This window comes from Cygnus olor, chromosome 3 (assembly GCF_009769625.2).
Source record: "Cygnus olor isolate bCygOlo1 chromosome 3, bCygOlo1.pri.v2, whole genome shotgun sequence".
Lineage (NCBI taxonomy): Eukaryota > Metazoa > Chordata > Aves > Anseriformes > Anatidae > Cygnus > Cygnus olor.
This window is the reverse complement of record NC_049171.1, coordinates 1320385-1335506: the sequence shown is the minus strand read 5'-3', so window position 1 is coordinate 1335506 and position 15122 is coordinate 1320385. Positions and strand designations below refer to the sequence as shown.

The following is a 15122-nucleotide window of genomic DNA, read 5'->3' as shown; positions in this document are numbered from 1 at the left end:
GCGGGGCAGGAGGTGGTGGTGGTGGTGGTGGTGGTGGTGAGGTGGTGGTGGTGGGGACGGGGACGGGGGGGGGGGGGGAGCGGCCGGATTATTTTATTTTAACTTAAATTAATGGTTATTTTTATTTTATTTTGCAAACCACTCCTCAAAATGTGAAACTTGAAGAGCCGGAGAGGGTGTTTTAACCCGGTGGAAAGCGGCGGGGAAGGGAAGGGGGGGAGGTGAGCAGAGGGGGGAGCACACACGTCTCTATCCGGGGAGCCCCAAGACCCACCCACCCCCCCCCCCCCCCCCGGCACCCTCTTCGGGTGTGAGGGGGGCGCTGGGGGTGGGCACCGGGGGTCCCAGGGGGGTGGGCAGCTCCCGGGCTGCTGCAGCATGCGCGCACCCGTAAATCAGGCTAAGAGGGGCTTAGACGGAGCTGTCCTCGCCCTGCCCCTCGTGGGGGGGGGGGGGGGACACGCCACGAGTCACATAGCCCAAAACGCCACCGGCTGTGTCCGGAGGTGGAGGTGCCCGGGCTGGGGCTGTAGGGTGCCCCCCAACCCCGATCCCCATCTCCATCGCGGCACCTGGGGCAAAGTGGTTTTTTTTTTTTGGGGGGGGGAAAGGAGGGGGACAATGCAGGGCACGGGGAGGCTTTTTCACCAGTCCTCTTCACGCCCCTGAGCTGCACCCTTGAGCTTGTGCCCCATTGCACCCCATTGCACCCCATTGCACCCCATTGCACCCCATTGCATGCTATCGCACCCCATTGTGCCCCATCGCACCCCGTTGCTCCCCATAGCACCCCATTGTGCTCCATAGCACCCCATCACACCCCACTGTGCCCCACCGCACCCCATTGCCCCCATCGCACCCCATCGCACCCCACTGTGCCCTATTGTGCCCCATCACACCCCGTTGCCTCCATCGCACCCCGTTGTGCCCCCTTGCACCCCATAGTGCCCCCATGCACCCCATAGTGCCCCACCACACCCCATCACACCCCGTAGCACCCCATCGCACCCCATTGCGCCCCGTCACACCCCATTGTGCCCCACAGCACCCCACAGCACCCCGTAGCACCCCATTGCGCCCCATCGCACCCCGCACTCTGATCCCAGTTTTTGGGGTTCTCCCCCCCGCTCTGTGGCACAGGGACATCGCACGGCGGGGGGCACGGGGGCTCTGTCCTCATCACAGCCCCATGGAAAAAGGGAATAGGGGGAAAAAAACTCCCTGTTTTCACCCAACGTGGGCTGGGCAGGGGGCCGCAGGGCCAAGACCCCCCCCCCCAAACACCTACAGAGGAGGGCTCAGCACCATCATCACCCCCTGCCCCCCAGGACCGTGACCCCCCCCCCCCCCCGCAGGACCCCCAAAGCACAGGCTGCCCCTACAGCAGGGACGGGGGGGGGGGGGGGGGGGGGGACGACACACCGAGACGTGCACTGACCCCTCTTGAACCCCCCCCCACCCCCCCCAAAAAAAAACGACCCAAGGGGGACACCGGGACTCGGGGGGCAGCCTGGGCGCCCAGCGCGCCCCTCCCCGGCGCGGCGTTTCTTTTCTCACCTTTTAACCGAAAAAAAAAAAAATAATAATAATAATGATAATGATAATGATAATAATGTGTATTTCCGATACCTGACGAGGTGTGCGTGCCGTTGGAGAGCGGGGAGGGTGTATTTATTATAACCAACGCCTCGACCCCATCCACGGGGGACCCAGAAATACCCGCTGGGAGGCCAACGGGGAGCAGAGTCACATCCCTCATGCCCCCCCCCCCCCCCCCCCCGCCGCCCCCCAAAAACGAGGTTTCTCCGTTTTCTCACGCCAAAGTGTATTTGTGCTGCTGACTTCCTTTCGTTACGGAGAGAAATAAAGGCTGGGTCGAACCGCGGCATCGCTCCGGCTCCCCCCCACCCACCCCCCCACCCCCGCGCCGTCACCTTTGGGTTTTGGGGACCGGGACGCACGGGGGGGTGTGGGGGGGGGGGTCTCCGATGATGGTCACCTTTGTGCCCCTCTCTGGACTTTCCCCGTGGCATCATTTCGTTGGGGTGGCACGAGAAGGGCCTCGGGGGGGGGGGGGGGGGGGGTCCCCAACCTCTCCCGTCCCACCAGCACGCAGCCGCAGCCCTCTGCGTGGCCCAGGAGGGGGCCCGGGGCTGAGCCCCCCCCCCCCCCCCCCCCCCCCCCAAGTTTTGGGGTCGCTGAGATTCGCAAAGAACCACGGCCAGGGCACCTTGGGGCAAAAAAAAAATCCTTTGGGATTTGGGCATTCCTGGTGCCCCGGGGTGGACCCCGGCGGAGCTCTGGGGTCCCCTCCTGCCCCTACCTGCATCAAATCCCTCCGTCCCCTCTCGTGGGGACGCAGAGTGGGGAGGGGGACCCCCGAGGGTCCCGCAGCCGCCCGGAGGGACGAGGACAGGCTGGGGGCGCCCCGTTGGGGAGCAGCAGGGAAGGAGCGGGGGGTCCCGGGGGGGCACCGAGGGGGGCAGGAGCCAGCGATGGGCCCTCGGCACCGGGAAGGTGGGGGTGTCCTGGGGTACGGGGGGGATCCTGCCCCTCTGCTCAGCACCAGGGTGCTGGGACCTGTCCTGGGAGAGAGGTTCCCGGGGGTGGCCCCGGTCCCCAGAGGCTCCGGGGGTGCTGGGGGGTGATTTGGGACCCCGGGGATGGGGGTCCCCTGGCCCCCCCGGTGCTGGATGAGACCTCGGGACGGGGACCACCAGGGGCAGGGGGTTTTGGGGTGATGGGGACGGGGGGGGGTTTGGTGTCTGCGTGGTGCCTCCCCGCTAAAAAGGGTGCTGGGGTGACCCGGGGGGGGCTTCAGGGGGGGCACAGGGGCTGTGCCACCATCCCCAAATTGCCGTCCCCAACCCGCCGTCCCCAAGGCACTGTCCCCAAACTGGTATCCCAAAAACACCGTCCCCAAAACAATGTCCCCAATCCATTGTCCCCAAAACGCCATCCCCAAAAACACCGTACCCAAACCAAAATCCCCAACCCACTGTCCCCAAACCACTGTCCCCAAAACAGTCCCCAAAACAAACCAACGTCCCCAACCCACCATCCCCAAAGCATCATCCCCAAACACCGTCCCGAAAACACCGTCCCCAAACCAACATCCCCAACCTGCCACCCCCAACCCACTGCCCCCACACCAATGTCCCTAAACCAGGCCCCAAAACAACGTCCCCAAACCAGTGTCCCCAAATTAACATCCCCAAACCAACGTCCCCAACCCACCATCCCCAAATTAACATCCCCAAACTAATGTCCCCAACCCACCATCCCCAAAACACCGGCCCTAAAAACACCGTCCCCAAACCGACGTCCCCACCCCACCCTCCTGTCCCCTCTCCTCCCAGCCCCCACCTGCCCCCGGGGTGCTGGGTGCCCCCTCTCCTCCCCATGGGGACCCGGCTGTCCCCATGTGCCCCTTCTGCCCCGCAGGGCGCGCGCACACACACACCCACACGCGTGTGCCACGCGTGTGGGGTGAGGGCGGCCTCCCCTGGCCTCCACGGCCTCATCACCCATGGGTGGGAGGCCCGGGGGCTTTGGTTTTTCTGCCCACGGGGAGGCCGATGAGGAACGGCCGCGAGTGGAGAACCTGGGGGGGCTGGAATGGGGGGCTGGGAGGGGGGGCCTCATCCTGCTTCGGCCTCCCGGGCCCTTTCTTCTCCCTTGGCCTCCCTTCCCTCGGCCTCCCTTCCCTCAGCCTCCCTTCCCCTTCTCCCTTGGCCTCTTTTCCCTTGGCCTCCCTTCCCTGTCTCCCTCGGCCTCCCTTCCCTTGGCCTCCTGACCCCTTCTCCATTGGCCTCCCTTCCCTCGGCCTGCCCTTCCCTCAGCCTTCCTTCCCCTTATCCCTCGGCCTCCCTTCCCTCGGCCTCCCGACCCCTTCTTCCTCGGCCTCCCTTACCTCAGCCTCCCTTCCCTCGGCCTCCCAACCCCTTCTCCATTGGCCTCCCCTCCCTCGGCCTCCCCTCCCTCGGCCTCCCTTCCCTTGGACTCCCTTCCCTTGGCCTCCCTTCCCCTTATCCCTCGGCCTCCCTTCCCTCAGCCTCCCGACCCCTTCTTCCTCGGCCTCCCCTCCCTCGGCCTCCCTTCCCTAGGCCTCCCTTCCCTCAGCCTCCTTCCCTCAGCCTCCCTTCCCCTTTTCCCTCGGCCTCCCTTCCCTCAGCCTCCCGACCCCTTCTTCCTCGGCCTCCCCTCCCTCGGTCTCCCTTCCCTAGGCCTCCCTTCCCTTAGCCTCCTTCCCTCAGCCTCCCGACCCCTTCTTCTTTGGCCTCCCTTCCCTCGGCCTCCCCTCCCTTGGCCTCCCCTCCCTCAACCTCCCTTCCCTCGGCCTCCCTTCCCTCAGCCTCCCTTCCCTTGGCCTCTCTTCCCCTTTTCCCTCGGCCTCCTGACCCCTTCTTCCTCAGCCTCCCGACCCCTTCTTCCTCGGCCTCCCTTCCCTCAGCCTCCCTTCCCTTGGCCTCCCTTCCCCTTTTCCCTCGGCCTCCTGACCCCTTCTTCCTTGGCCTCCCCTCCCTCGGCCTCCCCTCCCTAGGCCTCCCTTCCCTCAGCCTCCTTCCCTTGGCCTCCCGACCCCTTCTTCTTTGGCTTCCCTTCCCTCAACCTCCCTTCCCTTGGCCTCCCTTCCCCTTCCCCCTCGGCCTCCCTTCCCTCGGCCTCCCGACCCCTTCTCCATTGGCCTCCCCTCCCTCGGCCTCCCCTCCCTCGGCCTCCCCTCCCTCGGCCTCCCTTCCCTCGGCCTCCTTTCCCTCGGCCTCCCTTCCCCTTCTCCCTCGAGGGGAGGCCGGAGACACCGGGAGGCTTCCAGGGGTCCCACCGGGGGTGCCACCGGTGCCCCCAGGGGATCCCAGAGGGGGTGACTGGGCTGCACTGGGACAAACTGGGAGACGAACCCAAACGACCACCCTTAAGCCCCCCACCCACAGCGTGGGGGTCCCATGGGGGGGCTGGAGTGGGATGGGGAAATCCCGGGGGGGGGTCCGGGGGTGACCCCTGGGGGGGGCTGAGTCCCTTGGGGTGGGGGTGGGGGGAGACCTGTGGGAAGGGGGGGTCCTGGCACCACCGGTGTCCCCCCCCCCCCACCCCGTGTCCCCCCGCCCGGCCCAGCTGCAGCAACGGCGCCATCTGGTGGCACCGCCATCGGGTGGGGGGGGGTATGGGGACATGGGGGGGGATATGGGGGGATATGGGGATATGGGAGGGTATGGGGAGATGGGGGGACATGGGGACATGGGGGGGATACGGGGACATGGGGACATGGGGGGGATATGGGGGGGATATGGGGGGGATATGGGGATATGGGAGGGTTTGGGGAGATGGGGGGGACATGGGGACATGGGGGGGATACGGGGACATGGGGACATGGGGGGGATATGGGGGGATATGGGGGGGATATGGGGATATGGGAGGGTTTGGGGAGATGGGGGGACATGGGGACATGGGGGGGATACGAGGACATGGGGACATGGGGGGGATATGGGGGGATATGGGGGGGATATGGGGATATGGGAGGGTTTGGGGAGATGGGGGGACATGGGGACATGGGGGGGATATGGGGACATGGGGGGGATATGGGGGGATATGTGGATATGGGAGGGTTTGGGGAGATGGGGGGACATGGGGACATGGGGGGGATATGGGGACATGGGGGGGATATGGGGGGATATGGGGATATGGGAGGGTTTGGGGAGATGGGGGGACATGGGGACATGGGGGGGATATGGGGACATGGGGACATGGGGGGGATATGGGGACATGGGGGGGATATGGGGGGATATGTGGATATGGGAGGGTTTGGGGAGATGGGGGGACATGGGGACATGGGGGGGATATGGGGACATGGGGACATGGGGGGGATATGGGGACATGGGGGGGATATGGGGGGATATGTGGATATGGGAGGGTTTGGGGAGATGGGGGGACATGGGGACATGGGGGGGATATGGGGACATGGGGGGGATATGGGGGGATATGGGGATATGGGAGGGTTTGGGGAGATGGGGGGACATGGGGACATGGGGGGGATATGGGGACATGGGGACATGGGGGGGATATGGGGACATGGGGGGGATATGGGGGGATATGGGGATATGGGAGGGTATGGGGAGATGGGGGGACATGGGGGGGATATGGGGGGGATATGGGGGGGATATGGGGATATGGGGACATGGGGACATGGGGGGATATGGGGACATAGGGGGGATATGGGGGGGATATGGGGATATGGGGACATGGGGAGATGGGGGGACATGGGGACATTGGGGGGGGATATGGGGACATGGGGGGGATATGGGGGGGATATGGGGGGGATATGGGGATATGGGGACATGGGGGGATATGGGGGGATATGGAGATATGGGGACATGGGGACATGGGGACATGGGGGGACATGGGGACATTGGGGGGGGATATGGGGACATGGGGGGATATGGGGGGGATATGGGGGGGATATGGGGATATGGGGACATGGGGGGATATGGGGGGATATGGAGATATGGGGACATGGGGACATGGGGATATGGGGTTAGGGGGATATGGGGACATGGGGGGACACAAGGATGGGGGGACATGGGAATATGGGGGCATGGTGGGGATGTGGGGACAGGGGGACATGGGCATAGGGGGATATGGGGACACGGGGATACGGGGATGAGGGGATATGGGGACATAGGGGGACATGGGGTTGGGGGGATATGGGGACATGTGGATGGGGGGGGTACAGGGACAAGGGGGTATGGGGACATGGGGGGACACAGGGATGGGGGCACATGGGGATAGGGGGATGGGGGGACAGGGGGCTGGGGGGATACAGGGGATGGGGACGCGGGGATAGGGGGACACGGGGACACGGGGACACGGGGATATGGGGACGGGGACAGGGAGACGGGGACGCAGTTGCAGGGCCACGGGGATACCTGGGGGCGTGGCCAGGGAGATCTGGGGGGGCGTGGCTTAACCCTGCGGGGCGGAGCCAAGGGCGGCTTGGGGGCGGGGCCACGGCGGGGCTGAACACTGCGGGGGCGGAGCCACGGGGAGGCGGTGCTACGCGAGAGGGGGCGGTGCTACAACGGGGGCGAGGCTACGATTGGGCGGTGCTACTCGGGGGGGCGGGGCTACTCAGGGGGGGCGTGGCCAGGCCTTGTCTCAGGGCGGGCGGCGGCGGCGCGGGCGGTGGCGGGGCCATGTCGTGGTCCCGGCACCAGCTGGGCCTGGCCGCCCTCATGCTGCTCACCGGCTCCATCAACACCCTGGCGGCCAAGTGAGTGCGGGGAGGGGGGGGGCTCCGGGCACTGACAGCCCCCCCCCAGGACCCCTCCAGCCCCCGGGGCTCAGGCCCCGGGCTGTGGGTGCCCTCCCCCCCCCCCCCTCACCACCACCCGGCTGGTGCTGGGGAAACTGAGGCACGGGAGCCGCCGGCCCCGGCCCTCTTGCGAAAGGTGGTGGCGGGCAGCGGGGCTGAGTCAGGCCGAAATCCTGCTGGCCTGGCTGGGGAGGGCCTCGGCCAGCCATGGGACGGCGGTCTGCGGTCAGCGCGGCCTTCCCCACGCCGCTTGTCCCTGCCCAGCGCCTCCGCGGGGCCGCGGCGTCAGCACGAAGGGGCTGGGGGGGCGGGAGCTGGGGGTCCTGGGGCCGTGGGGCAGGAGCTGGGGGTCGTGGGGCTGGTGCTGGGGTCGTGGGGCAGGAGCCGGGGGTTATGGGGCGGGAGCTGGGGGTCCTGGGGTCGTGGGGCAGGAGCCGGGGGTTATGGGGTGGGAGCTGGGGGTCCTGGGGCTATGGGGCAGGAGCCGGGGGTCCTGGGGCGGGAGCTGGGGTCCTAGAGCAGGAGCTGGGTGTTATGGGGCCATGGGGCTGGAGCTGGGGGCCGTGGGGCAGGAGCCGGGGTCATGGGGCTGGAGCTGGGGGTTGTGGGGCTGGTGCTGGGGTCCTGGGGCCATGGGGCAGGAGCTGGGGGTCGTGGGGCAGGAGCTGGGGGTTATGGGGCTGGAGCTGGGGTCCTGGAGCCATGGGGCAGGAGCTGGGGGTCGTGGGGCAGGAGCCGGGGGCCATGGGGCAGGAGCTGGAGCTGGGGTTCTGGGGTCGTGGGGCGGGAGCTGGGGGTCCTAGGGCAGGAGCTGGGGCCGTGGGGCTGGGGTTCCTCAGCCACCAAGTGTCTGGGGTCCCCTCCTCCGTGTGGACGGGGCGATGCTCCCCAAAATTGGCCGTGGGGACTCTGCTCCTGCCTGTCCAGCGTTGCCCCGTGGCTAGGACGTCCCAAAAGAAGGGGTTCGTAGCCGGCACCCCAAAACACTGGGCGGGAGCCGCCGCCTTCCCAGCCTGCAGTCGGCCTCCTTCAGGGGCCCCCTACCCCGGGGCTGGTGAGGCGCGGGGTGCTGCCGGGGTGTCCCCCGCGATCCTGCTCTGCCCTGCTCGGCCGCATCCAGCCCCGCTGGGCGCGGGGCCACGGGATCGCGGCGGTGTGTGCGCATGGTGGTGTCCCATTTCCCCGCCTGTCACTCAGGGCTGGGAGCGGGGCCAGCAGCCCGCAGCGCGTCTGGGTGGCCACGGATCCTTCCCGAGCCTGGGAAGCACGGGGAGCCCTGTCCCCAGAGCTGTCCCCTGGGGGCGGCTTTGTCGTCCCACGGTGTCACCGAGAGCACCTGCAGGTGCCCCCTGGCCGGCCCCCTGCCCTCCAGTTTGTCCCCAAGCAAGTGGAGGACGAGGACAGGAGGACAAGGACAGCCCTGGGTGTGCTTTGGGGTCTGCCCCACCTCCCCTAACCCCGACGCTCTCTCCCACCCCGCAGATGGGCCGACAACTTCAGCGCCGTGGGCTGCGGCGGGACGGAGGAGCACAGCTTCCAGCACCCCTTCTTGCAGGTGAGAGCCCGGCTCGGGGCCCCGGGGTGTCCCCAACGGGGCCGGCCGCCCTCACCCGCCTCTCCCGCAGGCGGCGGGCATGTTCCTGGGGGAGTTCTCCTGCCTGGGGGTCTTCTACCTGCTGCTGTGGAGGGAGCGGCGGAGGCCGGAGCCCAGCCTGGCTCCGTCGCAGCCCTTCAGCTCGCTGCTCTTCCTGCCCCCGGCGCTCTGCGACATGACCGGGACCAGCATCATGTACGTGGGTGAGTGCTGGGGACGGGGACGGCTCCGTCTCTGAGACCCCGGAGCCTCCTGCAGCAGCGGGGCTTGGGGAACCCCTAACCAGAGGGGTGGTGGCGTCATCTGGGGGCAGCTCCAGCTGCCTACGGATGACTTTCTGGGTCCTCCTCTCCCCGCACAGCCCTGAACATGACCAGCGCCTCCAGCTTCCAGATGCTGCGAGGCTCCGTCATCATCTTCACCGGGCTCCTCTCCGTCGCCTTCCTGGGCCGCAGGCTGGAGCTGAGCCAGTGGCTGGGCATCGCGGCCACCATCGTGGGGCTGGTGCTGGTGGGGCTGGCCGACCTGCGCGGCGGCCACGGCCAGAAGCACAAGCTCAGCGAGGTGATAACGGGTAGGTGGTGGTCCCGGGGTGGGGGGGCGGGGAGGAAATAATCCCGGGCACGGCTCCGGGATGGCCACGCCGCTTGCTTGGGGGCTCAGCCGTCCCCCTGTCCCCGCAGGTGACCTCCTCATCGTCATGGCGCAGGTGATCGTGGCCATCCAGATGGTGCTGGAGGAGAAATTCGTCTACAAGCACGACGTGCACCCGCTGCAGGCCGTGGGCACCGAAGGTTTGCTGCGTCGCGGGGCCGGGGCTGGGCGTTTTTTTTTTGGGGGGGGGGGTACAAACCCTGCAAACCCTGCCTGGGGAAGAGCTGTTTTTGGGGGTGGGGGGGGTTCAGGACATAGCAGGCTGCAAAGAGGGGGGCTCCTGAGGGTGGGGAGGGGGTGCTGGACCCCAACCACAGGGCAGGGATGGGTGGCAGGAGGGGAACAGGCAGCCCTGGGGGGGGTGTGCTTGAAGCCGGTGCCTGCCTCACACGCCCCGCCCCCCACCACCACCTCTTCCTCCCCAGGATTTTTCGGCTTCGTCATCCTGGCGCTGCTGCTGGTGCCCATGTACTACATCCCGGCGGGCAGCTTCAGCGGCAACCCGCGGCGGGCGCTGGAGGACGCCCTCGACGCCTTCTGCCAGGTTGGCCACCGGCCCCTCATCGCCCTGGCCCTGCTGGGCAACGTCAGCAGCATCGCCTTCTTCAACTTCGCCGGCGTCAGCGTCACCAAGGAGCTGAGCGCCACCACCCGCATGGTGCTGGACAGCCTGCGCACCCTCGTCGTCTGGGCCGTCAGCCTGGCCGTGGGCTGGGAGAGCTTCCACGGCCTGCAGGTTTTGGGGTTCGGGGTGCTGCTGGCCGGCACCGCGCTCTACAACGGCCTGCACCGGCCCCTGCTCGCCTGCTTGCCCCGGGGCAGCGCGGCCGAGCGCGAGGGTTTGCTGCAGGGGGACCCCGGGGCCATCAACAGCGAGAGCTGAGCCCCCCACACACACACACACCCCTCCAGAGCCCCCCCTCCCGGACTCCTCCTGGCACTGCCAAGCTGAGCCTGCCCTCCCCGGGGTGCTGGCGGCGTGGCGAAGGGCAGCCTGCCTCCTCTTCCTCCTCCTCGGCACACGGGAACGGGGCGCCCCTCGGGGTGAGCTCCTAGGATTGGGGTCGGGGCTGGCCCCGCTGCTCTGCGCACACACACACACCCCCCCCACACCCCCGGGGCTGTGCCAAATAAAGGGCGAGTGCCCCCGGCTCGCTGCGTGGTGGCTGGGGCGGGGGGGGACCCAAAAGGGGATGGCACGGGGTGGAGGAGACGGCGTCTGTCCCCTGCGCGGGTGTGCCAAGGGTCTCCTTTACCCGGGAGGACCCTGGGGGCCCTGTCCCCGTGTCCCCCCGCCCCTCCCCGTAGCAGGATTCGGGTCCTCCTTGTCCCCCGACGGCGAGCTTTGGGGTCGCTTGTGGGGCCCTACATCAGCTCAGCTCCCCCCCTGCTGGCTTTGGGGCCGCGTCCGTGCCCCGTGCAGGGGATGGGAGCACCCGAGCACCCTCAGGGTGGGTTTCCCATATTTCACACACACACACACACACACACACACACACACCCCAACCCCAGGCGCACGCAGCTGCTTTTTGCGAGGTTTATTTGTGCCGGGGCGCGTCCCAAAAAGGCCCAGGAGAGCTCAGCCAGCCGAGTGGGGGAACTCTACCTTTATTTTCTGTCCCGGACCCTCGGGGGCCCAGCAGCAGGAGCGGTGCCGACGGTGTTTCACCCGCGGGTAGGGGGAGGCTGGAGGGGCTGAGCCCCCGCGCGGGGCTGCTGCGGCAGCGGGGTGGCTACTCTCTGCCGGAGGAAGGACAGGAGGGGGGGGGTGTGAGCTCAGCATCGCCCCCGACGTGGGGTTCCCTGCTTTAGGATTGCCCCAAAGGTGGGGTTCCCTGCTTTAGGAGCGCCCCCGACGGAGGGTTTGGGACTTTAGGAGGGCCCCCGATGTGGGCGATCCTAAAGCAGGAATCCCCACAGTGTGGTTTTGGGCTTTAGGATGGCCCCTGATGGGGGGGGGGGGGTTCGGGCTTTAGGATCGCCCCCCCGGCATGGTTTTGGGATTTTAGGATGGCCCCTGATGGGGGGTTTGGGGCTTTAGGATGGCCCCCGACGGGGGGTTTCTGGCTTTAGGATCACCCCTGACATGGGGTTTGGGCTTTAGGATCGCCCCCACCCTGGTTTTGGGCTTTAGGATCGCCCCCAACGTGGGGTTCCCTGCTTTAGGATGGCCCCCAACGGGGGGGCTTCGGGCTTTAAGATGGCCCCCGATGGGGGGCTTCAGGCTTTAGGATGGCCCCCGATGGGGGGGGGGTTTGGGCTTTAGGATCGCCCACAACATGGTTTTGGGCTTTAGGATGGCCCCAAACGTCGGGTTCCTGATTTAGGATGGCCCCAAACGTGGGGTTTTGGGTTTTAGGCACACCCCCAACATGGCTCAAACCCACTGCAGCCCCACAGCCGCATGTCCCCTTGGGGGGGGGGGGGGGTGACTGCCCTGCCCCGGGACACGTCCCCGGACCCCCCCCACCCCACCCCCCCCCCCCCCAGCAGCACTCACACGGCGTTCTGCTTGTAGTGCCGCAGCGCCTGCTCGGCCACGGTCTCCATGAAGCGCGGGTCGTCCCAGGGGATGTCCCCGGGCACGGTGAGCGACAGCGGCTCCCCGTCGAAGAGCTGCACCGTCACCTGCGTGTCAGCGGGCGCCGACGGGTCCTCGAGGTTGGGGGCTTTGGAGAGCACCTTTGGGGTGGGGGGGGGGGTGGGGGGGGGACACGGAGGGGGGAGCTGAGCCCTCCCCGCGGTCCCCCACCCCCCCCCCCGCAGCTGGCACCCGGCCCCGCAGGCACTGTCGCGCACAGGGCAGCGGCGGCGCACAATCGCCTCTTTCTCCCCCTGACCCACTTTCCGTCGCTCACGGGGTGGGAAGAGGAGGGAGATGGAAAGGGGGGGGGGGGGGGGAAGGAACGGGGACGCACCGTGGTGACCTGCAGGAAGCCGTCGGAGCCCTGGGTGAGGTTGGCGAGGCGCGAGACCCAGCCGAACTGCCGCTCGAGCTGCTCCAGGAGGCTGCTGGTGTTGAGCAGCTCGGCCTGGAAGGCGCCCAGGAGCTCGTCGTAGCGGCGGGCGAAGCGCTCGGCCAGGCGCAGGGCGTCCTCGAACTGCTCCCGCAGCGCGCCCCGCGCGGGGTCCGTCTGCGAGCAGTCTGCGGGCGCACGGCAGCCTCAGCACCCCCATCCCTTCGTGGAGCCTCCCCCCCCCACCTCCTCCTCGCCCCGTGCTGTCCCCAAAAAGCCCTCGCACGGGCTCTGTGTGTGTCCCCCCCCCCCCCCCCCCCAAAAAAAAAAAACTCACCCACGGCCAGGATCTCGCGGCACTTCTCGCACTCGTCGCGCAGCCGCAGGCAGCCGGCCGAGTTGCGCCGGATCTCGCGGCACACCATGCGCTCGTTGCTCGAGTTTCGGGACTCTGCGGGGAGCCGGGGCCAGCGTCAGGGACCCCAAAATGCTGCTGCCTCGAGGGGAGCACCCACGGCAGAGCTACGGGGTTGGGGACGGGGATGGGGACGCTCCCCGTGCCCAGCCCGGGGCGGACGAGCCCAGCCCGCGCCGCTTGTGCAACACTCGAGTGTTTTGTATTTTTTCCACGGAAGTTTGACTTCACAGAAAAACATTTCCTGGCCCCAAAAACGAGTCGTTTTTCAGGCCGGAGCGCTCCGTGCCAGCCCCTGTTTCGACACAGCCCCTTTCCCAGCCGCCCTACACGGAGCCGGGGACGGAGGTGACGGCGCGGGTGCAGCCACCGGGGAACGCGCCCAAAACCAACACCTTCCCTTCCCCTGGCAGCCGGCCCCCAGGCAAAAACACGGGGGGGGGGGGGGGAGGAAAAACACCCAAAAACCCAGCCCGGGTCTGCGAAGAGCAGAGCCTGCGACTCTCAGGCTCCCGTGTGGATTCTCCGGTGTCTCGTAGCAGGGTTGAGCTCATCCCCAAACCCAACCCACGTCGACGAGGGCTGCCGGGACGCGCGGCCGCCGTGCCCAACCGTGCCGAGCTCCTACCTGGGCCGAATCCTGCCAGGGGGTGCTCCCAGCCGCCCGGCACGCCGTCCAGCATGCGCTGCGTCAGCTCGAAGAGCGGCTGGAAGAGGTGGTGGAAGCCGCGGGCCGGGTGCTGGCCGAAGGGGCGCAGCTCCCTCGCCAGCCTCTCGCCGCGCGCCGGCGAGCGGACGCGGTGCACGGCGGGGGGGGGCAGGAAAGCCTCGCGGAAACCCCCGAAGGGCGGTTGGAAAAAGGGGGCCAGGCGGCCGTAGACCCTCGCGCTGTCCTGGAAGATGTCGTCCACGCCGTCCTCCAGCAGCCCGAAGCGCTCCTCCAGCTCCTCCAGCTGCCTCTCCTGCCGCTGCTCCCGCTCCAGCAGCGCGTCCACGCGCTCGCCGTTCACCCAGATGGAGAAGGGCGAGGAGCGGTTGAGGAACTCCTCCAGCTGCCAGGAGGGGATCAGGATCAGGATCAGGATCAGGATCAGGATCAGGGCGGGACCCCCCCCCCCCGACCCCACAACTCCCCCGCCACCCCGGGGGTGCTCCCCGTCCCACTCACCTGCCTGCCCACCAGCCCCGAGCCGCTGTGGCACGTCCTGGAGTAGAAGCGCATGCAGGTGTGCTTGAGGCAGGGCTTGCACTGCTCCCAGAGCGACAGCATCGTCTCGTTGCACACCTCCTGCCTCTCCGCCAGCTCCTTCTCCTTCTCCTGCGCCAGCTGCACCGCCTCCTGCAAGGCACCCAGCACCATCCTGTGCGCCCTGCCCGCCCCGGGGCTGCACCGTGACCACCCCCCCCCCCTTCAGCCCCCTTCCTCCTCCTCCTCCTCCTCCTCCTCCTCGCCCACCTCCTTCCTCCTCTTGGTCTCCTCCAGGGTGTGCAGGAGGGCCTGGTGCTCCTTGCTGCTCCGCTCCATCAGCGCCTTCATCTGCTTCACCCCGCTGATGGCGTTCTCCACCTCCGTGTCGATGTACTTGCTGCCGGCTGCCGACAGCTCTTGGGGGGGGGGGGGGGGGGGGGATGATGAGCACCCCTGGGATGGTTGCGCCCCCCTGCCCCCCCCCCACAAAAAAAAAAAAAAAAAAAAAAAAAAAACCTCCCAGGGCACGCAAATGTTTGTCCTGTTTGCTCGCCCGATTTGAGCTCAATGAAATGGAGAAAATTGGCCCAAAATTCACGCCCGGGCTCGGCACCTCCCTGTGCCCTCCACGGATGGGATTTGGGCAGCCCCCCCTCCCCGTGCCCCCCCCCCCCCCCCCCCCGCAGCAGCCTTGTGACCCCATCTGGCCACCCCCACTGACCCTCAGGGTGCTGAGCCCCCCCAGCAGGACGCTGAGCCCCATCCAGCCCCCCCCCCGGAGGACGCTGAGCCCCATCCAGACCCCCCCAGCAGGACGCTGAGCCCCATCCAGCCCCCCCCTGGAGGACGCTGAGCCCCATCCAGCCCCCACCAGGAGGACGCTGAGCCCCATCCAGCCCCCCCCTGGAGGACGCTGAGCCCCATCCAGCCCCCACCAGGAGGACGCTGAGCCCCATCCAGCCCCCCCCTGGAGGACGCTGAGCCCCATCCAGACCCCCAGGAGG

The 15122-nt window shown here is 67.8% G+C and overlaps 2 protein-coding genes and 1 long non-coding RNA gene across 3 annotated transcripts in view; 2 read left to right on the top strand and 1 right to left on the bottom strand.

Annotated features, from left to right (window-relative positions):
• The first annotated feature begins 19 nt into the window (after window positions 1-19).
• Window positions 20-1461, top strand: LOC121067577. Its single transcript, XR_005818337.1, has 2 exons — window positions 20-875; window positions 1066-1461. It is a non-coding gene; the product is annotated as an uncharacterized LOC121067577 (long non-coding RNA).
• Window positions 1462-7119: 5658 nt separating this feature from the next.
• On the top strand, window positions 7120-10449 carry SLC35F6 (solute carrier family 35 member F6). The gene is made up of 6 exons (XM_040552276.1): window positions 7120-7267; window positions 8792-8864; window positions 8935-9106; window positions 9265-9477; window positions 9587-9697; window positions 9983-10449. The coding sequence occupies exons 1-6, from the start codon at window positions 7191-7193 to the stop codon at window positions 10438-10440; spliced, it is 1104 nt and encodes a 367-aa protein (XP_040408210.1). The 5' UTR covers window positions 7120-7190; the 3' UTR covers window positions 10441-10449.
• Window positions 10450-11149: 700 nt separating this feature from the next.
• The window catches only part of CLU (clusterin), a 20721-nt gene continuing 16748 nt past the window's right edge, over window positions 11150-15122 (bottom strand). The window contains exons 3-9 of the mRNA XM_040552275.1: window positions 14386-14534; window positions 14098-14268; window positions 13558-13981; window positions 12852-12965; window positions 12476-12702; window positions 12058-12239; window positions 11150-11297 (exon numbers count right to left, since the gene is read on the bottom strand). Coding sequence (XP_040408209.1) covers window positions 11291-11297; window positions 12058-12239; window positions 12476-12702; window positions 12852-12965; window positions 13558-13981; window positions 14098-14268; window positions 14386-14534 — 1274 coding nt within the window. The 3' untranslated portion in view covers window positions 11150-11290. The remainder of the gene's footprint in view (window positions 11298-12057; window positions 12240-12475; window positions 12703-12851; window positions 12966-13557; window positions 13982-14097; window positions 14269-14385; window positions 14535-15122) is intronic.

Bases quoted from the DNA above. Each gene is read 5' to 3' on its own strand.
- SLC35F6 (XM_040552276.1), top strand. From the start codon at position 7,191: ATGTCGTGGTCCCGGCACCAGCTGGGCCTGGCCGCCCTCATGCTGCTC. The intron at 9,478-9,586 runs GTAGGTGGTGGT...CTGTCCCCGCAG, and splicing joins GCTCAGCGAGGTGATAACGG to GTGACCTCCTCATCGTCATG. The intron at 9,698-9,982 runs GTTTGCTGCGTC...CTTCCTCCCCAG, and splicing joins GCAGGCCGTGGGCACCGAAG to GATTTTTCGGCTTCGTCATC.